The sequence below is a fragment of the Vulpes lagopus genome, chromosome 7 (genome assembly GCF_018345385.1).
Source record: "Vulpes lagopus strain Blue_001 chromosome 7, ASM1834538v1, whole genome shotgun sequence".
Lineage (NCBI taxonomy): Eukaryota > Metazoa > Chordata > Mammalia > Carnivora > Canidae > Vulpes > Vulpes lagopus.
In genome coordinates this window covers 74,561,801-74,585,362 of record NC_054830.1, presented here as the reverse complement: position 1 = coordinate 74,585,362, position 23,562 = coordinate 74,561,801, and the positions used below count along the sequence as shown (strand labels likewise).

Sequence of the window (23,562 nt, the reverse complement as noted above, 5' to 3'; positions counted from 1 at the left end):
GCGCTGCAGTGTTGAGTTCAGTGGACATGGCAATACAGGTGCAGTACGTGCATTGGTTTCCTTCTCTGTGGAGCTGGGGGGCAGGTTGAGGCATGGGTCAGACGCACTATGGCAGAGGGACTGAAGGGGAGTTGGAGGAAGGAGAGGGAGTTAGTCATAAGCCAATGATCAGAATCCTGACGACGTCAAATAGGTGTTCTGGAATTGCACTGCCTGTGTGTGAATCCATCTCTGCCACTACTATTATTAGCTGTGTGAGCTTGGACAGCTTCCTTAATTCCCTGAGCCTTAGTTTTTCCATCTGTAAACTAGCTGTCTAGTTTATCTAGGTCTAGAAAGCCTGTGTCTTGGGGTTTTAATGAAGCTTAAAATATGCTTAATAAATGTTAGCTTCTAGATCATTGTGTATTTACAGGTTGTGAAAGGACAGATTGTGAGATCTCAGAGACTATGCCCATCCTATTCACTCTTGTGTCCCAGCAGCACCTGGCACGTAAATACAGGCCATGTAGCAGATGGTTGTTGAATTACTAAGTGAGGGTGGCCAGGGCAGAATTTTTTAGAGATCTCTCAGTATTGTGGCTTTTCCTAGAATGTCTCCCAGATGAAGCTATTTCATTTATACTTTGTGATGCCCAGGCTCTGAGTTTTCTCAGCAAATTTTGTGCCACGTTGACTCTACTGAGGAAACAGTGTACATTATAGCATGAGTGAGTCTCCTGTGAGGAAGGAGCTGGTCCCATGTCCACATCTGAATCCCCAAAGACAATGCCAGCAGTACACCAGAAAGTGAAGTTTCTATCTGAACATTTATTCCACAGTCATAGAAACTGAAGATGGAAAAGACCTGAGAACATCTAGTCCATCCACATGGTTGTACAAGAAAAGTGGCTGGAGCAAAACAGCCTGTTCACTTCATGCTCACAAGACAGCATTTCAGTTCTTCCTGGAGTGGAGCGATTACACACACATTAAAATGAAGACACAATGCAAACACTCTTTACAAACCTTAAGAAAATACTTCTAAGTACATTATTTTCATAAAACGATTAGGAACTAAACTTAAAAAGAGTGAGGGACTCCTGGATTAGATGGGTGGCATTAAGGTGAGTAAAGAAGGGAATAACTCAAAAGTGCAGATAGTGAAGTGGCTTTGATGATCAGAACTCAAGTTCTTTCCATGACTGGTTGAATTTTCTGGTTTGCTTATCAAAAATGAGTTGGGAGGAAGAGAGGCCCTAAAGTAGTTTCTTTCCCCTTCATTCTTTATCCACACCGAGGAAACGCTTATTAGCTCCAAGGCCCTATGAGACCCAGCACCAACACTGAGAAGCTCACTGCCCAGAAGATGTAGCTTAGTTTGACTTGGCAGTTGCTTCACTGACCACTTGTCTGGTTGGCGCAGAAGCAGCAGCCCCGGTATAGGGTTTGTGCAACAGCAAGATCCATGAATAATGGAGTCCCCTCCAGGCACATTAAAGACCTCAAGTGATTGTGTCGCTGTGGCTGCCCCACTTGTCTGTCCCTTTTTTTCCAACTTGTCTTTTAATTGTTGGAGGAATCCCCCTTGTTCCTCTACCCCAAGGCATCCACACTCTGGGGCCTTATAATTATTATTTACATGAACCACGTTGCCCTATCTGTTCCTGCTCAGCCCGCCGTATATTATTGTGTGCTTCCTGTGCCAGGAACTTCCCCTTTGGAAAATGGGGTGGGGTGTGCTACACAACCAGGCCGTCTCGTTTCCCAGCAGCAGAGCTTGGAAAAGAATGGGCCTTCCTGATGTCATGAAACAGGAGCCCGGAAGAGGAGGCAAGCATCTTTCTCCTTTACTAGACTACCACCCTCCACCTGAAGCCTTGGATCTTTGTGTTTTTGAGCCCGAGGGAAGTTGAAAGAACAGGTGGAGCAGAACAGAAAGGAGGGTTTCCAAAGGACCCACCATTTCATGAACTCTTTTTATGAAACACAACACACTGTTTCACACACTGCAAAACACTGGTCAGTTACTACCGATAACGACAACCACTGCTACTTGAGACTGCTTCATTCCACCACAAGCAACTATGCAGTTTCTCTTCATCCAGAAACTGGAGGTGTTTCAAGCGATGCTGATGGCAGTAAGCCTGCCTCCAGCCCCTGCTGCTGCTTGCCCCGTCCTGGCCGCAGTTTGGCCAAGTAGTTCCTCAGTAGATACTGGGGAAGCCGGGCACTGGTCATCCGCTTTGCGGGTAGGCAGGGCCGTCTAGCTTGTCACCACTGCTCAGAGTGCCTCAGTAGAGAAGCTTAAGGTAAACCCGAAATACAAAAATCCAAACTTACAAAACAGAGACATTAAGGGATAATTAATTGCATTACAAAAGGATTCTTTACTTTACAAAAGAATTCACCTCTGGGTTCCTTTAAATAGCCAGCTTCTCAAGTACAGTTAGTCTGAGTTCAGTTACAAAAATGTCCATGTACGTTAGGAGCATGGCTGTCACGTTGAGTTGAGAGGTACACCCGCACGTCGGCCTTCCAGGCTGCGCAGAGGTTTGGGGCGCGCAGAGCATGATGGCAGGGTCTACGGCATCCTCAGCAGTTGCAGACGGGTGGGGATGGCTACGAGGCATCATCTTCCAAAGGCAGTTGCAAACCTATGTCTGGGCCTGGGTGAGAACACGGGAGGACAGGGCATTTCAAAGCAGGGTTGTCCTTTCTGTTTCCAGGGCTCCCCCCCCCCCCAACACCCGTCGTTCCCTCACTGTTTCATCTGCAAGGTTACGAAGTCTAACTAGAAGCCTCTTACCTCCCTCATCAGTCTCTGGGCCTCCATCCACCCCAGGGTTTTCTCAGATAATTAGCCAAAGTGCTACCTAATCATAGCTGAAGGGGTTCTCTTTCCCTGGGGGCCTGGGTAGCTCCTGGTGGGAACGCAGGAGAAATTTTTTGATTGCGAGCCCTTCCAGGGATGGGAAGCTGTTCCAGGGCACAGTGCGGGGACAGTGCTGTGGATTCGTTGTGCGCATTCCCGTTGATGAGTCTGGAGCAAAGGAAGTGATAAACGAAGTCTCGTCCTAAGTGGTCCCCTGGGGTGGGAGCGGCTGTGTGGGAGGTGAATCAGCAGGTGTGTGCTAACATCTAAAAACCTCTTAAAAAGGCTCTTCTCTCCGGGCTGGGAGCAGCCATCGTTCTAGAACAGTGCTTCCTGAAGAGGAATTTTTGGATCACGTGTGTCAGTCACCTGGCGGAGTGGGGTTAACAGGTTTCTGAGCCAGACTCCCCACCACTTCTGGGAAAAAAGGCCCTGGCAATCAGCATTCTAACGGGTTCCTAGCTGCTTCCCATCTACTCTAGCCCTGGGAACCGATGTGCCACGGTTCCCCATGACGTGCCCTTCCTGCATGTGTGACCACGCCGGTGCACCCGGGACACGGATGCTTAGGCAGAGGGGGAGGGGAAACCAGGTTACTGATGATCAGTTCCTTGGGGGCGTCCGATGGGGCCTAGGGGAGAATGGGAGGGACCACATCTGGCCACAGCCCCTCAGGGAGGAGTGGGTGTCGGGCTGGGAGACTGCTCGGTGGTTACCTGTACAGAGATGGACGGCACAGGGCGCACCGTCCCAAATATTAAAGCTTGTGGTGTTTGCAGGGGAGGTCCGCTTTTGGGATTCCTAGAGCTCAGGGGCTAATGTGTGGTTCACAGAGCCTTTTAACTCAACCCACAGTGCCAGCTCGTGTGCCCTGTGTGGGCAATAAGCTGGGATAGTCCGGTTTCATCTAAGGCCACGTCCTTGCTTTGCTTTTTTTTTTTTTCCCTTTATCAAAGGCACACTCTGTTGCGGAGATGCTTTGCTAGATTAGAAGTACAGTCCTATGCATGCATTAGCCAAATTGTTTTTTCTGGCCCAGCGCTTTGGTTCTTCAGCATGATGGCCGTTTTTAACACCTCTTTTGTCTGTCCTCTGTTCCCTCTCACCACATCCCTGTCCCCTTCCCTTGGTCTGCTGTGACGCTAATGAGTTCACTTCATTATTTACAGACCCACACCTCTGGCTCTTATCCGGCTCCCCGGTCAGAATGTAGGAACAAGTCTAGATGGGGGGAGTTAGATCAAAAGCCACAACCCTGGAGAATCCTGTTCCATACTAAAAATAAAACCAGGTATGAGTAAGCATCTATCTCTTGTTGGTGACAGTGCAGAGAAAGGGCTAAAACCCCGAACTACTAGTGTGGCACCCGGTGAGAAGGTTAGCAGGAGCCAGGGTTGCCTGGTCATTCATAGATCCTTTCCACAGAGTTTACCCCTAAGTTACCATCCCTGCTCCGAAAGACCCCTTACCCTGGAGAGCTAGGGAGTCGGCTTGGGAAGGGCTGTGGCTGATTTTTAGGCTAGGATGGGCAGACTTGACCTCTAAGAAGACCTAGACCTCCGCTTCCCCACACTTTTGTCAGTAGTTACAAAAGAGCATCGCAAAGTGTCTCAAGGGCTCAGAGGAATGCCCAGAACCGAGAAGGGGAGCGGCAGGCAGGGTCACCTAGGACTCACAAGTCCGGTTTGTCCTTTGATACTCTTCAAGCTCCGTCTTCCTGCTCACAGCCAGCTGCAGCTCCTGCCGGATCACCTGAATCTGCTTCTCGAGCTCTGAGAGTTCCTGCATCACTGAGTTCCGAGCTCCACTTAGGGAGTCCGCCTTCCCGTTGGTGGTCAGCGAGGCAGGGAGCTCTCTCCTCCTTGGAGGGAGCGGGATGTCCTGGTGGGTCCGGACGCTCAGCTGGTTTTGTCCTCCCTCATCACTGAAGATGTACTTTCGCCGGTTATCATGACTCAGATTGGAAGTATTCCACACAGTGAGCTGACGGGGTCCCACACTGGACCTGGGAAACAAAGACACTTTAGATTCACCTTCCACTCTGCAGCTCTCAAAAGTGCTGCTCCCCATCTGTTGGCCATTTCAAACTGAATATGGAGCTGGATGTATATTCAGAGAGGAAGTAACAAAGCCACGGATGGACTACCTGCTGGGGTGGTGTAGGGACAAAAAGAGCCATTTTACTGTTCTTTTCAACTGAAGTTCAAAGCTTTGCCAAGACTTCCGCTGCCCTGAAATTGGAATGGATCATCGGGAGGGCGGAGGGACCAGGGTGTGGCATATATCTTTTATGAAGAACCTTGGCCGTCTTTCCATTTCCTTCCTACCGGTGAGGCTGAGCGAGCAGCACTGCCTTGAAACATTCAATGGCTACAAAAATGGTGCTTTAGTAAAAGTGAGAATCTGTTTATTCACCTCTTGGACTCTAAGCATAAGCCTGCTGATAGATACCATAAAACAGCTCATCCTCTGTTCCATAGGACTACCCTGATGTTTACTACTTGAGTTTGAGGATAATAAAAACATTCAAGCTGCGGGTTTCAGCAAAAAGTGTTCCATTATAGGGAAGACTTTATGTGGGTTGAGAATGACAGCTCAGGTCTGAAGCTAAAAAGAAACCCCAAGAAAGCCTCAAATTCTTGCTGAAATAATGAAAGTCAATAGAAATAGATTCACAACCTTCTTTCACGCTTGCTTCAAACCACCTTCCACTGTCTCGGAGAGATGGCTGTGAACAGCAAGAGCTACTGCTGGACAGGCCCAAGAGAAGGGGGATTTGGTGCCCGAAATAAACTTTGACAGTTAGGTGCAGTGAGAAGAGTTTCTTGCCATAAGAGCAGACTAGAGCCCTAAGCAGTTGCTGTCTTCTACTTTTGTAGGAGGAGGAGGGTTATGACCATTTTTGCATTTGGCCATGGGGCGAACCTAAGTAGAAACACTCTGTTAAGTTCTTGTGCTTTTGTTCTCAACGATGTAACTGAATCAAGACTTTATTTCTGGGCTCTTTCTTCCCAGGAGAAGAAGGGGAGGACCTCCAGGGGAAGGAGTAGAGGGAGGGCCAATAAAGTCTTGATTCAGTTACATGGATGAGAACAGAAACACAAGTGGGTTCATTATAGACTTTTACTCTGCCTAGGACACATGAAATGGTGCTTTAGTAAAAGTGAGAATCTGTTTATTCACCTCTTGGACTCTAAGCATAAGCCTGCTGATAGATACCATAAAACAGCTCATCCTCTGTCCCATAGGACTACCCTGATGTTTACTACTTGAGTTTGAGGAGAATAAAAACATTCAAGCTGCGGGTTTCAGCCAAAAGTGTTCCATTATAGGATGATTCTGTTTCATTTTGCCCTCTGGTTGACTGCAGAAATGGTCATAATCCTTTATTCCTCCTTTCCATCCATGTCCCTCGGTACTGGGACTTTGTGGCTCAGCTCTATCAAGGAGGATTCAAGGGGAGAAAGTCTGGCTTTCCCTCCTTCTTGAGTTTAGTCTGGTTTCATGACTTGTTTTGGGCCAAACTAGCAGAAATGGCAGGCAGCAGTTCCACACTTAAACTTTTAAGAAGCCTCGTCCACCTCCACTAAGGGTTTCTCTCAGAATCCTGCTGCCGCAGTGTGAACAAGTCCAGACCGATCTGCTGATGATAACAGAGAATGTGGAGAGAATTCCCAGTCTCCCCAGTGGACCCAGCTGAGGCCATACACCCACCAGCCCTTAGCTGCTTTCCCCCTCTCCACAAGCTGCCTGCAGATGTATGGGCAAATGTAGCCAAGATCAGCCAAAGTCTGGCCCAGACCAGTAAACTGCACAGCTGACCCATAGATTGCTAACTCGCAGTTGTTTAAAAAATTAAGTTATTGAGATAATTTTCTCACACACCAAAAACTGAGATACCTGCCCCAAGCTACTAAAACGCATATTCCAAACTACCCTGCAGTTCATTTACATTTCTCATAGTTGCATATAAATGAGTGAGTGGCACCAGAGCTTGACTTTCATGTGTCCTAGGCAGAGTAAAAGTCTATAATGAACCCACTTAGAGCTCCGCTGGCTTTAAAGCTGGGTCAGGGGTATGGTTAAAATTTTAAATTCTAGTCCTATAGTTCCCTTTAATTTTTCCTTCAAATCTCTTCCAGTTGAATTTGAAAAATTTCGAGACAATCTTGTTTGTGTTTGTGTTATGTGGATTATAATTTTTTTATACCTTGGGGCAAGGAGAAAGGGAAAATGAGGGTGTATTAGAAACCTAGTGGGATGAAGTATAGACCAAAACTTATATGAAATCCCAGGTTGAATACACCAAAGACTGGGTAGTGTCTTGCAATATTTACTTTTTTCTCTGCATTAAATGGAAAAAGAGCAACATCTACTTTGGTATCATGGCCCAGAATTTCTTTAGGCCTTTGCTCAAATCCATATGTTAATCATTTGTTCATCTATTTTTTTTTAAGCTCAATTAAACATTTATTTTCCAGAGGGTACACACACATCCATTGTCCCTGGTCCTCAGGGCCAGACTCATCTGCATACACCCACTTATCTATGGTTTTATTCATTCTATAAATATAGAGCATGCTGGAAGGATGCCAAATTGTAGCAGGCCCAGGCATTTGTGTAGGTACTCTTCCAAAAAAGAGGGAAAGAGTTTTCGACCCAACAAACCTAACTGTAGTACCACAGAATGATTCATAGTAGGACACCTGCACATTTTCCTGGCATGTCCAGGCAACCACAGAAATCAGGCAAGTAGAGATAGCCAATCTGGTTTTCTCCAGAGCTTTGTGCATATATCTGGGAATAGAATATAGAGAAATAAGCAAAAGCTGGATTCCATCACAAACTCTATCAAGTGCCCTGGTAATTGACATGTGGCTCTGGGCCACCTATGAATAGAAGATGACAGATACTGATGTCAGATTTGGTTTCTCATTGGAGGCCTCTTCAGCATTTTGTTATGTTTTCTATGGAAACTTCCTGAGCCTTGGCATGTAAGGTGACCAGTGGGTGAACTGCACTTGGCACTTAAAATGAGCAAAACGAGTTTCCACAGACCAATTCTGTAACCTTGGAGTTCAATACTCCACTGGAGCATTCAGAAAAGGGATGACAGCTGTGGGGCCTCAAACACTCACTGCATTTGAAAGGTTATGGCTGGGTGTTGGGTAGTAGGGAGGTGGCCCAAGGTAAGCCAGGAGGGCATGTTCTGCTTTAGTGCCTCAAAATAAGGGTCTTCAGGAGGGAATCTGCCAAGAAAGTGCATACACTGAGTGAAAGACACATTTGGTGCCCAACTCAGGTGAGAGAGATGTGACTAGGAATCACACCACGGCTGGAAATGGGATCACTGGGCTTCCTGTTTCTATTATGGCTGGTAAACAAATGCTTTGTCATGAGATGATGTCTTTGCTGCTATGTCTGTCTGTGTTCCTCTGGTTAAAAATTTGTTTTAATTGCAGAAAGAATACATGTAACATGACACAGGACAGCTGTGACCTGATTAGTCTACAGCTTGTCGCTGACAGGGTTGCAACATGATCCAGGAATACCACAGACTGAGAGGGCGAGAAGTGCTCACTGACTGGAAAGAGAGGCTTCCAGAGAGAACGGAAATGGTTCTGACAAGCTAGATGCACACTGGAGACATGGGCACAGCAGCCGTCCCAGAGGAGGTATAAACAATGAAAATGAATGATGCCTTTCACCCCCCTTTTCCTTTTCCTCGATTAGGAGTGGGAAATGTGAGGGGCAGATTTCAAAATCACCCAGAAAGCCAAGCTTTGAGCTGATGATCTGCCACAGATGAGAGTCATTTGGAGGCAGTGCCCTGAACTGAAGGCTCTGGTATAAGGGAGGAAGAGGAGGAGGAAGAGGAGGAGGAGGAGGACGAGGAGGATGAGGAGGGGAGGAGGGCCACCGGGGCAGCGTGCAGCACAGCCGGCCCCTTTAGCTGCAGCAGTCACCCACAGGCTGGATGTGGGGAAGGCGGGAAGCTTCGGTGTTCAGATGTCCTCTCTGCATTTACTGCTTGTTACTTCCGATCCATGAGACGCTTTGCTGGGCATTTGTAGTAAGAGTGCCAGGAAACGAATTAAGCAGAACACGTCTGTTGCATATTTCAAATATTCCTAGGAGTGCTGGAAAGGAGTGGGGAGCAGAAAGGCCCCATGGAGCCCACATGCCAGAAAGGGCACACTGCAGGAAACGAATTGTGTGCAGTACTCATGAATTAGGGTTTGCGTGTATTTTGTGCACAAGAACAAGAGCTAAAATAGCTTCATTCCCGGGGCTTTACCTGTATTATTATCTCAATGAATCCTTACAGCCTCTCTAGGAAGTGAGTACTGTTTTTATCTCAATTTCACAAATGAGGACATTGAGGCCCAGAGAAGTTAAATAAATAATTTGCCAAGCCACACATACGGCAAGTGTCTGGGACAGGTTATGATCCAGGTGCCTGACTCCAGAGACCACAGCCGTGCTTTTAACCATACGTGGCCTATAATGCATTTCCCTGTCCATTATGTACAGAGAATTTTTTTTTTATTCTGTCCTATTTCTGTTTGAAACCACACATACTCTTACTGGTTGTGTTATCAACAACTTGGTCCTGATCTGATCTGAATTACTTACACATAATTGCCCCTATGTGTAGGGAGACCCAGTTACATGTCTCCGTTTTTATTTTCACAAACATAAAGACACCTGGCCCTGGCCTCTTCTTACCTCTTTTCCACACGTTTTGTCTTGAAACGCTGCCGCTTTTCCTCTCCAAATGATGTGTTTAGTGCTCTGTGTAATCTCTGGCAGGAAGAACAGATTCACACGTAGAGATTATTAGAAACATACAGTTAATTGTGTATCTTACGGTTAACAGATCTTGGGCTCTCGAAACAAATTTCCAGGGATGCCCGAAAACGGATCAACCTTCAGCCCGAAATCTCAAGAGAACCAAATTCTAAGATATTATTCTTATCTAGAGGGGGAAATAAAAAAATAACTTGGTAGGAAGCTTAGAAATGCTCTGGTTTGTAAAAAGGCACATGATACAATGAAGATACAACTAGCGTGTGGGGCAAAGGGCCTTGCAGAAGTGCTAGAGAGGAGTGTCAAAAACTTAAGTGCTGGCATCTGGGTTACTTGACAGAAATTCCATCCTGTGGCACTCGGCTTTGGCACCAGCCAACTTCAAAGCTCAGGGCCACTGAAGATGGGGACAGAACAAGGGCTGCTGGGTTCATCTAAAGGGCAACAGGGACTTCAAGCTCACTTAAGGAGTTTCAATTCTGGCTAGAAAAGTCTTTAGGAAATACACCTCTCACACCATCTCTTCAGGTTGTCACTATTAAGTGAAACGAGGCTGAAAACAATTCTATGGCTTCCATGTGGGCAATAGTGGAGGGTTCCATGAAAGGACGGGGAGTTTTGGGGTAGGCTAATTTAAGAGGGAAGCGAATTAATGAGATAGAAGGAAAAAAAAATGAGATAGAAGGAACTCTGTCTTCTACACCAACTGTCTATACCTAGTTTTCTTGGGAACTTGTCACCCATCTGACTTGGCCTCTCCCATCAGTGGGAGTTCTGAGGTTAGGATACTGGGCAGGATGCTGTGGCACTCACCTGGCTGGTATGGAGCCAGTACTGTAGCCTAGATTTGTTCTTGATTCGTGGTAGTAGGAGCCTGTACACTATGTGCTCACCAATGGTTGTCAAGATGGATAGACCAAATCCGATGCACAGCAGCACGAAAAGTCCAGAGAAGTGTTTGATGCCCATTTGCAAAGTCTATGGCAGAACAGGAAAGGAAAGGCCATGAATGTGTTGCTTCACCTGGCCCCATGCTGATACATTTTCCTTAGACCCAAAGAGAGCTGGAGATCACCCCTCCCTGTGTGCTTGACCGGCTTCACTACAACGTGTAGTGGAGGAACCAGCCTGGACCGAGGGCCACTGCCCGGAACGCTTCCTGGGAGTCCTATCGTATGACTGGTCCCAGTGTCTGGACCACCCTATAGACTCTAGAGAGAGACTGAGAGGTAGAGGGACACAGACCAAGAATTGAAACAATTTAATTTCCTAAAGTGCTGCAGAGTTGTCAAGGAAAGAACCTTTCTCAGGGACACAGAACGAGTAGGTTTAAGGGGAAGAGATGATGAGTTCAATAATTTTGACATTTAGATCTGGTGGGAACATGGAAATCATCCACTTCAATGTTCTCATTTTACAGATGAGGAACCTGGGACCAGGGGAGTGAAGTAAATTCAGGCAGGCCACAAAATTAGTCACAGAGGAGGAAAAGATAGGACCTAATATTTATTGACTGCTTACTTTTTTTTTTGCACTGAGCTAGGTATTAAAACCACAATTTACAGTTGAAGACACTGAAGTCCTTGCAGCTTTTAAGTGACAAAGCTGGTCTATAAGTCCATGTTTGTTTAGCTGTGAAGCCTGGGCTCTTTCTGCTGTACCTCAGAACAGCAGCTAGGGCACCTGGGTGGCTCAGTCGATTAAGTGTCCAACTCTTGATTTTGGCTCAGGTCATGATCTCAGGGTCATGGGATCGAGCCCCAGGTTGGGCTCTGCACTGGGCTTGGAACCTGCTTGAGATTCTCAATAGTTACAACAACTATACGTGGCAGGTACTTTGCTAAGTGGTTTACATATGAGATCTAAGAGAATCCTCATGAGTTCTCTATGAAATGGGTATTTATTATTCAGTCACGGGTATCAATGACTACAGAAAAGACAGACTTTTGACACAGTGAGTGTGTATTTCAGGCACTGGTTGAGAAGTACCACAGGATTCGGATAGGAGAGTTACGTCCCTGCCTTTAATGGGCTTGAGTCTAGGGAGGAAGCAAACAATTTATACCCCTTGATACAGACACTGATCCATGCCTTCTCAGTTTTGTGGAGAAGTGGACTCATGAGATAAGACGTAAAGGGAGAGAGGTAGAATGTGGAGGCTTGGGTGAGACGTAAGCACTCTGAAGGTTGCAGAAACAGGGAAAGAAGTGACGTCTGGCACCAGTGATGTAGGGGGTTGTGAAGCAGACCGTGGTGGCTGAGGGGTAGGTGGTGCAGGAGGCATGTGCTGTGAGGAAGAACCATACCAAGCAAGTCCTCAGATGCCAGTGCTTAGAAGCCTGATGTCATCCCTCTGCCAGGGGCTTTTGGTCATCATCCTCATCACTGATAATTATTTATCACTTAATATGTGGCAGGCACAGCTTTGAACACTTTATCACTCACAACTTGCTTACTATTCATAACAACCTATGAGGTAGGTACTGTCATTGCCTCCATTCTATAGGTGAGGAAACTTAGGAACAAAATAACTTAGCTACTTGTCCAAGGTCACACAACCAGCCAAGATTAGAGCTGGGGTTCAAAGTCAGGCAGTCTAGCTCCAGAGCCTATATTTTTAATCACCCTCAAATGACGGATGTCAGTGTCCTCCCATTCTCTTGAAGGGAGTTTCCTTTCTTCCATTCTCCCCGCCTCTACCTCCAGTCCCGAAGAAACACTTAGCCAGACATGGTTCAGGCATGGGGCCATCTCCTGGGTATGCCAGGAAGTCCATCTGGGGGCAGCGTTCAGAAGTAGAACTTGGGGACTCCAGTGGAGTCTGGGCATGAAATCTCTTTCTCCATGACAGTACATCCTCCAGCGATGGCTCTGCATCAATGACAGATGCTAGGATCCCTGGAGAACTAATGACTGGAGGTGAGCAGAGGCATGACCTGGTCTAGGCCACTGAGAACAAGGCAAGATACCTGGGCAGACCACCTGAGACAATGAGGCAGAGAAGCCCAGCCCTAGGGAATAAGGAATGCTGCTCTAGGAAAGGGAAGAGGTGTATCAGGTCCGGAGAGCTACACAAGTACTAGGGCTTCTCCTGGGACATCTCTGCACAAGTGGTGACCAACTGTAATGCTGACCTCCAGAAAGTAGGTTACAAATATGTCTGAAAATAGCCCTCGGGCGGGACCTGTCGTAATGCGTACAGGATATGGTTATTACGTAAGGATTTAGTGAGTTGTTGCTGCCATGGATGAAGAACAAAATGGGGGAATTCATTTTTGACATTAACATCATCAAACATTTGGCACAACGCTTAACAGACTGGCACTTTCTTACAAGGTGCTGCCAAGACGACTGAGAAAAATGCAGCTTACGGTGAAACATCTTGCCTTTATTTATTTATTTATTTATTTATTTATTTATTTATTTTATGATAGGCACACAGTGAGAGAGAGAGAGAGGCAGAGACACAGGCAGAGGGAGAAGCAGGCCCCATGCACCGGGAGCCCGACGTGGGATTCGATCCTGGGTCTCCAGGATCGCGCCCTGGGTCAAAGGCAGGCGCTAAACCGCTGTGCCACCCAGGGATCCCCACATCTTGCCTTTAAACACATGGCTCCCCCCTCTGTGTTTTTGTGCGTGACAATAACCAGTCTCATTTTCCTCTTATTACCTCAGTATCAAATAGGCTGTATTCAGTTTATTTTACACATTTTTCTTTAAATATTTATTTATTTATTTATTTATTTATTTATTTATTTATTTGATACAGTGGGCACATGAGCAGGGGGGTTGGCAGAGGGAAAGAATTTTTTTTTTAAGATTTTATTTATTTATTCCTGAGAGACAGAGGGAGAGAGAGAGAGAGACAGTGAGAGAGAGAGAGGCAGAGACACAGGCAGAGGGAGAAGCAGGCTCCATGCGGGGAGCCCGATGCGGGACTCGATCCCGGGTCTCCAGGATCGGGCCCTGGGCTGAAGGCGGCACTAAACCGCTGAGCCACCCGGGCTGCCCGAGAGGGAGAGAATCTTGAGCAGACTCCGACACGGTGCTTGATCTCATGACCCTGAGATCATGACCTGAGCGGATACCAAGAGTCAGACATTTAACCAACTGAGCCATCCAGGCACCCCCTCATTTTTTCCTTTAACTTGTTTACACCCATATACTAATAAACTAGTAGATATAATTACTGTTTGTTTTAAATTGGGCAACTAATATGTGTGCCAGGCATCACATATGTGTATTATGATTTTTAATACCCTTTAAATATTATTATCCCTATTTCACATTCAAGGAAACTGAGTCTCATAGAGATTAACTACCTTCCCCAAGATCTTACAAGCTAATAAATGGGGGAGCCAGGTTGTAGATCCAGGACTGTTTGATGCTAAATCCCATACTACCTTTCTTTTCTCTCTCTCTCTTTTTAAAAATATTTTATTTATTCATGAGAGACACAGAGAGGCAAAGACACAGGCAGAGGGAGGAGAAGCAGGCTCCATGCAAGAAGCCCGATGTGGGACTGGATCCTGGGAATCCAGGATCACGCCCCGAGCCAAAGGCAGACGCTCAACTGCTGAGCCACCCAGGCGTCCCCCATACTACCTTTCAAGTGAATACCATTTATAGGTATCCCTTGCTACCTGAACTCTTACCGTCTATTCCCTAAAACAACATGCAAATATTTTAATTCAAAACTCAACATCCAAATTGAAAATCCGCGATAATCTGCCTGTGAGCACCAACGAACATGTTTAACTTGTGTGTGAGTCTGAGTGATAAGATGTACAGCTGCAGTTGTAATTCAGTCATTCTTCTCCTCGGACGTGTTCCGTGTACTGCGCATTAGCTACGTGCGTCTGCCCCACATACCACGTGAAAACTTTCTAATAAAGTGGAACTTGCTCAACTCCACATTTATCACTGGCCAGAGGAAGAAGAGAAACAGTGGATATTCAAAGTCATATCTTAAAAATACATTTAAGCAACACAGACAAAATGATGGGAGTATGAACATCCTGTTCAGAAATGCAATCAGAGCCCAATGGTGTGTTGTCAGGAGCTGCATAAATGACAACAAAGAAAGGCAAACAGACATAAGGTTTTTGTTTTCTTTATCCTGTGGCTTTGTCTGCAGCTTCATTTGATAGCTCACAGCCATACACTTCTGGGGTCTCAAGTCTGTCCTAGGATTTAGCCATGGGCAAATCTCGGCCATTTATGGCTTTTTTTTCCATCATACACTCATGCTAGGCCATCCAATCTCACTGAGCTACCTCTTTAATCCATATGTAACCACTCAGAAAACTGCCTTGCTTGACTATTTTGCTAAATGTTATTTATATATGTTATGCTTCTTTAGCATTTTATTATTTACATTGGCATATATTCATTGCATTGTGGAGGGAAAACATACTCTGCATATCACACCCATGAATATCCAATAATTATGCATCAAAGAAAGAATGAATAAGAAGTGGTGTTTTAAATGCTTCCTATTATGCAGAAATCCTTGATGGACTGTTATATGCACTGTGCCTTAGATATTAAACACACGTGTCTAAGGGTGTTTTAGTGATATTTAAAACTGGTTGGGGTTTTTGGATGAAGTAGGAATGCTTTGTTTTTGGTTTTTCTTTTTTTATTTAAAACAATGGAAAGGACTCCCACAATCTAGAAGTTCACCAGCCAACGTATTTCCAGGAATGGACTAGATTCAGATAAAGGGAGATGCCTGTTGTGTCAAATGTTCTAAGTGGTCCCTGCCCAGATTATGAGTGCTCCCAGCATAAAGAGGCCAAGACCACCAATTTTGTTGCTGCCTAAACCGTGCTTTGCATCTTGCTCAGATGTGGACATTTGAAACATCTGACAGCTGGTTAGATGACTAATTCTGAAACCTCCAGCAAGAAATGCAGTTAGAGTGTTTCATGCATCATGCTTCAGATGTCACTGAGTCCAAAGAGCTAAGCCTTCCTAGCCCCCAGTACCCATCTCTCAACATACCAACTGCACACTTTCTCTGGTCCTCTAAGGAGCTGGCTATACTTGTTTTCAATTTCTCTGTCCCCATTCTCTTTTGAACTCATTCCATTTAGGCTTTTTGTCCCAACCTGTAACCTAGACAACTCGTGTCAAAGCCGTCAATGACCTCCACATTGCCAAATACAACAGTTTTCACCTTATTCATGTACCAGGTTGGACACCATTGATTATTTCATCCTCTTTGACATATTTTCTTCCCTGCTTCTGGGATACCTCTCTGTTCTACTTCAGTCTTGTTTACTGGTTCCTCCCCATCTTTATGATCATAAATATTGGCATGCCTTAATTCTTTAGCTACATTCACTTTCTTGTCCAGACTCACGGCTATAAATCCTACCTACAGGCCAATGATTTCTAAATTTATATCTTCCCCAACTTCTTATTCAGTCTTGCTGCTAGGATATCTACCAGACATCTCAAGCTTAACACATTGAAATAAACTAATTTTCCTCCCTGAAAACTGCTCCTCTCATAGTCTTTCTCATCAGAGAATCCCCATCCTTGCTATCATTCAGGCAAAAAGTCTTAGAGTCATCTTTGACTGCTCTCTTTCTTTAGCATCCATACCTAGTATGTCTGCAAATATGGCGAACCCTACCTTCAAAGTATACCTAGAATCTGATGACTTCCCACCACCTCAACCAACCACTCTGGTCTCTGCCACCATCATTGCTCACTTGGACTATTGAAATAGCCTTCTATTTGGTTCTCTGATCCCCTCAGTCTGTCTTCTGCACAGCATCCAGCTTGGCTCCCTCAACAAAACATGTCATTCAATGTCTGGTGACGGTTTTCCATCTCCTCTAGAGTATACATGAGTTCTTACAATAATCTAAATGACCTTCCATGATTTAGTCCTGTACTTCTGACTTCATATCCTTCTCTCACTTGTTCATTCTGCTCAGCTACTTGGGCTTCCTCTTGCTTAAGTCTATGGAGCAGTTGAGAGTCTTCATTTTCTGTGCTCTGCCTGCAACTCCTGCCAGTAATCAGTATTGTTCCTCTCCCTCATTTTCTTCAATTCTCTATTCAAATGTCATTTATCAATAAAGTCTCCCCTAACCATGTGGTTAAAAAGGGCAAAACTTCCTCCCCTTCCTTTTCTGGACACAACTTAACCCCCTTACTCTGCTTTATTTTTCTCCTAACATAATATATTTTATTTATTGCCTACTTCCCTTCTTACATAGAATGTAAGCTCCAAGAGGATAGGAGTTTTGTTCATCTTGTTCAGACTGTACCCTGATTGCCTAGAACAGTGCCTAGCATTTACTTGGTCTTCAATTAATATTTTTTGAAAGAACGGATGAAAGCATTCAAAAGCTAGAATCTTATTGTATAATGTAAATGTGTACCAGTTTTTCTCCCTGAACACGTTATTTTTTATTTTTTTAATAATAAATTTATTTTTTATTGGTGTTCAATTTGCCAACAATAGAATAACACCCAGTGTTCATCCCGTCAAGTGCCCTCCTCAGTGCTCGTCACCCATTCACCCCCCCCCCCCCGCCCTCCTCCCCTTCCACCACCCCTAGTTCGTTTCCCAGAGTTAGGAGTCTTTATGTTCTGTCTCCCTTTATGATATTTCCTACCCATCTCTTCTCCTTTCCCTTCTACTCCCTGAACACTTTTGTATATCTCAGGAGATTTTTTAGAATAATTTTGTGAGGGAGAAAGAGATGGGTATTCTCAATTGATAGATGAGAAAACTGAGCTTGGAAAACTTGCCATCATGACTGCATAATACCAGTATTCATCACTCTGGGACCTAATTGGAGGGAAGTATATTTGCAATTAATAAAAAGTTAGAGATTGAATGCAGTAATTTCAGCTGACTTGTGTTGGGCATGTATTGTATTGATTTTATTTGTTTAGGACACTTTCCTTGGGGAAATGCGTAGTTTTCATTTATCAACCAATCAGACTCCTCATTGTTTGGTCCCTTAAAGCCAAGCATGTGACCTAAGGTAAGCCAATTTGCATTTGAAACAGAGATATTGGCATTGAAAGTTATTTGAGACTGAGTCATTTCCAGTGCCAATGCCTCAAAGTCATAGTCCCTGGAGTCCTGTGGTTCCTGAGGCATTATCAGTTATTCTTTTCCTTACTTCAAAACACTGAGCTCCCCACTATTCTTTTGATAATCCCCTTTTTTCTTGCTTAATCTGTTGCTTGCAACCAAAGAACTTGACCCGATAGACTGCTTAAAGGACTAAGCTCCTCTAGCTCCAAGCTGTAAATAGAACCTATCTTGAAATAGACTTTATTTCTCAATGTAGAACCCTGAAGTGAATCCATGAGTCTGTTCTAGGAAGATTTCTCTGATGCAGTGAGGCTTTGCCTTTCTTTATATGCCTCCAAAAGTTTGGTGTATAGTAGGTGTTCAATACATGCCTATTAAATACAATATGTCTGAAAAGAAACTTAGTTACAGTTAATCTCAAGATTTCCAGTACCCATTAGAGTAGGCTTCCCCCAGGGTAAAATAACTACAAGAACCAGGGGAAATCATTTTATATTTTAGTGATCTAGTGCGTTAAACTTTGCATTATCTCTTCTCTGAGTCTGTAAAGCCCAATCCTGGTGTTCAAACTGATATTCTTTTTCTTTAGTAAGAACAAGAGTTGGGGACAAATGATGATTTTAGTGAAAGGTAAAGGAAAGAAGAGCTATGGAAAGTCTGAACTATGGATGACTCCTAGATACTTGGAAGTAGGGTGCATACATAGGAAGCAAATACGGTTTCTAATCTAGAAGACCTGATTTATACACTTTTGTTTGCCACCCACTATTTTGCCTGGAAGAGCAGAAGCTCAACAAATTTGGCAGCTTCATTGTTGTATCTATACAAAAGATCCTTTGTGGGGGAGGGACAGAAGATGGAGACTTGCAGGAGGCTGGGCTCGGAGGTCCCAAGGACAGCTCCCAAGGGATACAGTTTACCTGGCTGGAGAGTAGGGTAAAAGTGTAAGGTGCAATCATTTGGGATTTCTAAAAAAAAAAAAAAAAAACAATAATTATGAAGAGGGAGAAAGAAGATGTTCACTCAGAGGATCTGGAATTTTTTCATCAATGAAGACAGATGGAAAGATCACATTTAACAAAAGAAACAAGAGGAGATGATCTGCAAAATCCAGCAGGACAATGCATAAGCAAAGTTAATTAACAGTGCTCACACATTTGCATTAGCAAAACGATGTAGATGGACAGCGACCAGTGTCTGTGGGAAGGTCTCATCACTTTCCAGGCCCTGGGGGCTGGGAACCTCTGTCTTCTTTAATCTGTAATCTGCTTAATGGCTCCGTCAGTGTGGCACTGCCCATCCTGTTCAGGAAACATTCCTTCTGTTCCTTGCCTTCTCCAAGCCCCTGCCCCTTCTAGGCTTCCGCAACCACTTTTTAGCCTCAGACCTGGTACTCAATTTGCTACATTACTCCATTGTGTGGTCTTTTGAAAATCTTGATTTATTATTAAAGCAACTCAGAAAAACATTTCTAAACTTTAGAGACGATTAACCAAAATCCTTTACCCATACATAGTTTCTTTTTAAAAAATAAGTGTCTACATCCCATGGGGGGGCTCAAACTCACAATCCCGAGATCAAGAGTCACAGGCTTTAGCCAACTGAGCCAGCCAGGTGTCCCTACAAAATACTTTCAGTTCTTATTTTCCTTTTCTGAACTGCATATGAACCATATACATATGTATTTTCCATAATTATGTAAATATATAACAACTCTGCTTTTTAAAAAAAATACTATTTTCCAAAAATGTGTATTTACAGTCATTTTATTTATTAATTTAATGGCTTTATTTTATCACCTATTATTTACCATAATTGGCAACTAATCTCAAACTGTCAGGTGTTTAATTTTCTTTAATATTATATATACATGATAAATATTGCTACAACAAAAAAATCTTTTGTGCATAACATTTAAAAATCGGTTTTGATTCTCTGAGATATATATATATATGAGATTCTCTGATATGTATATATATATATATGCATATATATATATATATACAGTGGCTGGGATTAACAAGTCAGATGATATTACTGTTTTGAGGCCTCATGAAGTGTGAAGCATCCTTCACAAAGTGTGAACACTGTTGCTGATGCTGCCCGATGCACAGAATGCTCACATCCCTGCCAAGCCTGTTTTATATGCAATCATTTTTTCTTGTTTTAAACATTCTGATTTGTATTTACTTAGGGAGGCTATTTTTTGATGTTTTTTCCATCTCCTTTTGTATGAATCATATATTTATATCCTTTGCTGGTTATGCATTCCAGACAAGGCAAGGCTTTTTGTTGAAAAAAAGCTATTAATCTCTTTCCTAGGTATTATTTATGTTTCTCTAATTTCAAGTTGACTGTTAGTTTTTGTTAGATTTTATTATATGGAGGTTTGAAGTTTTATATGGCTATATTTGTTTTGACTATTGTAAACTTATTGTTTCAGCTGTTAGAAAATATTGGTTGTTGGGATAAATGTTTTATGACCAGATGCACTATTTTTGAAAAATAATGAACACTTTAGTCCATCTTGAGCTTTTGTACTAAAGAGTGGAGCAGGTTTTCTCTTCCTTGAAACTTTCCATTTTAGCCACATGCTTCATAGGTATCTTAGCCAATAAAAGGTCACTCTCATCTTGGGGTGGCATGCATTCCTTTATGCTCATTTTGATTTTGATTTAAGAGCTTCAGATTTTAAAAATATTGGCAAATAAAAAACTTGTGAGGACAAACATCACATAAAACAACAAAAAAAATTTACTTGCAGGTCGGATAAAGCCTATGAGTTTTCAGACTGTAGCCTTTGATGTACACAGCTGTCTTGCTGCTGGTATCTCTTCAATGTTGTGGTTTTTCATTGTGAACCAGCCAATGCCTTTAAAGTTGACACATGATATGCTGCTATGTGCACAGTCACCAGCCTTTGGGATAGCTACAGTAACCAGTATGAAAGGAGAGGCGTCCAGTCTGATTCTCAGTCTAGTGGCCTATTACGGTGCCACCTTGTCTTAAAAAACATCCAAGCCATTCCCTTTTCAAGGCATGCAAAACAGATAAAACACAGTAGCCAGATCAATGACTTCCTATATGCTAACAAAGAGATTCAATAGTACAAGTGAAGAATAGAATTTGTAACTAAACAAAAAATATTTCCTGAGAGGTTTTTCCCTGAGAATGCCTCTAAAGCATGATAGACTTTGAGGATAAACCAACAGAGCTAAGGCTATATTTTCTCCTATTTCAAAAAAAAAAAAAAGAAAAGGAAAGTGCCTTGTGGTTTGGGATTGCAACATATGGTAGAGAGCAGATACAATCCATTAATATTGGATTTAATAACAACATATTGTTAGTGATCTGTATAGCCTGGAAGTATATTGGTTGCTATTATCAGTTTATTTTTTATTTTTATTATTTTTTTAAGATTTTATTTATTCATGAGAGACACACAGAGAGAGAGGCAGAGACACAGGCAGAGAGAGAAGCAAGCTCCACACTGCAGTGCATGGGTGCACACTCTCAAATGAATGAATAAGTCTTAAAAATAAATAAATAAATAAATAAATAAATAAATAAATAAATAAATAAATAAGCCTAGTTCAAGTTCTTGCTTTGCCACTTACCAACTGGGAGATCTTGGAGAAGATTCTAGATCTCTCTACAGCTTCATGCATTAAACCGAATGATGGCACCTACTTCGCAGTGTTGTTATGATTAAATGATATAACAAATTCAACAGTATCTGGAACAGTGGTTCAATAAATGTTAACTACCATTATCACGCAAGGAGTTGTACAGAACTATATTCATTGGCAACCAGCAACTAACAGAAAAATCAAAGCATTCTAACTTGGAAGTAAATGTGATCTTTCTCCCCAAATATCCATACAGTCAGATCTTTCCAGTTGCTAAAAGTAGAAACAGTTCTCAGTTCAAGGTCATTACCATAAAGCTCTGGGTAACTACATTAAGTAGACTGATGGAGCAATTAGCTTGTTAATTCCAGCCATTCCAGGAGCTGAAATATTTTTCCTCCTCTTGTTAAATTTAAACATGTAATTCAACATGTTTCAAACCCTTGGTCGTAATTTTTAAATTTCCATATTTTAATATGTACATTGCAGAGTATATAAAAAAAAAAGTCTCCAAGAGGCCTTGTCAGCTAGCACTACACATGCTGACTTTCCTCTTGCATAGTTTCCTCCACAAAGTCAAATAGGTTGGGCTAGAATGAGAGTCTTCTAAACTTTCTCTGGCCAAGAAGTCTCTCGTTACCTCTGCACATGAGGGGGTCGGGAGGGCTACGACATTGTTTCTTTTCTGGATTAGGATTATACAAACATCCAGCTAATTTTACACTGCTATAGCTAAGTACTAAGAAAGAGTTCAAGACGAAGAATTCTTTCCCTTATGTATCTTGATCTAATAGAAGTGGAGTAAAGGGGGGAAGAGAAGGAAATTACAATGAACTCATTGTGCTCTAGGCACTTTACTTTTATTATTATTATTATTATTATTATTATTATTATTATTATTTTAGTAGGCTCTACACCCAACATGGGGCACAAACTCACAACCGTGAGATCAAGAGTTGCATGCTCTACTGACTAAGCCATCTAGGCACCCCTTACATGTTTTACATTTTTGAATCTTCAAAATGACCATATGGTGGATCCTCGTTTTAATTAGGAGAACTGATCCTGAGAGATTAAGTAACTTGCTTATGCTCACAGAGCTAATAAATGACCGTCATAAAAACCCAGTTGTAAGCAACTCCAAACCCAGGTGTGTCTGAATTGATGCTATCCTGCAATGGGGGTATCACACAGGGTTGGGGCCATTTCTTGAGTATTAATACATTTTCTAGGACTGCACAGGAATAAAGGACAGAGACTCCTCTATTTTTTGTGGTTCCTAAATAATCTAGAAAATAAAAAGTGTGGCAGGGAGCCTTGGTAGATGGGTGCCCTGACAGTAATTAAATTTGTGGACTTATTTTTCCTACTTTGTTTTTTTCAAGACCAGCTACTAACTTCTTCAAAATATAAGGATAATAGTATCTTTCAAACAGATATGCCTCATCCTGAGTAAAATCACCTGAGTTTTGTCCTGTGTAGGGAGAGAATGTTTCATTGTACCGCTGTTTTGAAAGCCTTAAGCCCTTCCATGGGGGAGTGGTCCACTGTAAGGAAGAGGATTGGTGTGAAGTGGCAAATGCTGGGACCAAGGACACCTTGTTTTCTGAGAACTGACAGTTAAGTGGGACCTCAGAGATCTGGTAAGATCTGCAGTACAGGCAGTGATATACTTACTTATACTGGTTCTCCAAACAAAATGAAAAGTTTTGCTCCTTCCCATGATGTGCTAGTTCCACGGTGGCCAATTTCAATCTATCAACGTGATGACGTCACTAACACAGAGCTAGGAAGAGATGCACACACGCTGCCTTTGCCCAGTGTAAATAGGCTCCAGTACACACGTTGGCTGCAGGTGTATTAGGGTATGAGGAAATATGGGCTGAGTGTTCCAAGAGAAAAGCTTCCTGGGGTGAAAGAGCTCTCAGCTTCCCTGCCAGGCCCGGGGTCTGATTTCTAAAACTAAGTTTAGCTAGTACAGACGGCACCCCCGCTTCTGCAGAGACAGGTCTGCCCGTATTTGCATCTTTTGATTGTGTTTGCCTCTGTCCTGTGGGAAGAATGACTCTGAATCTGTCCCTGTAACTGGGGTGGTGGTGGGGGGACCTGAGTTTTGGAGGTAAGAGCTTTCTGGGAAGGCCCCCACCCTGTTTGGCTGGGAGCAGTCTTAACTGAACTTCGTATCGGGATGGGTAGCCCAC

General features: G+C 43.4%; 1 protein-coding gene across 2 annotated transcripts in view; it reads right to left on the bottom strand.

Annotated features, from left to right (window-relative positions):
• Positions 1–790: 790 nt before the first annotated feature.
• Positions 791–23,562, bottom strand: part of GRIN3A (glutamate ionotropic receptor NMDA type subunit 3A) — a 151,781-nt gene continuing 129,009 nt past the window's right edge. The window contains exons 7-10 of one of the 2 annotated variants that reach the window (XM_041762920.1): positions 10,478–10,642; positions 9,584–9,660; positions 4,531–4,859; positions 791–2,648 (exon numbers count right to left, since the gene is read on the bottom strand). In XM_041762920.1, coding sequence (XP_041618854.1) covers positions 2,602–2,648; positions 4,531–4,859; positions 9,584–9,660; positions 10,478–10,642 — 618 coding nt within the window. In that variant the 3' untranslated portion in view covers positions 791–2,601. Of the gene's footprint in view, positions 2,649–4,476; positions 4,860–9,583; positions 9,661–10,477; positions 10,643–23,562 lie in introns of those variants that run through there. The other variant, XM_041762921.1, reaches the window with a different exon arrangement.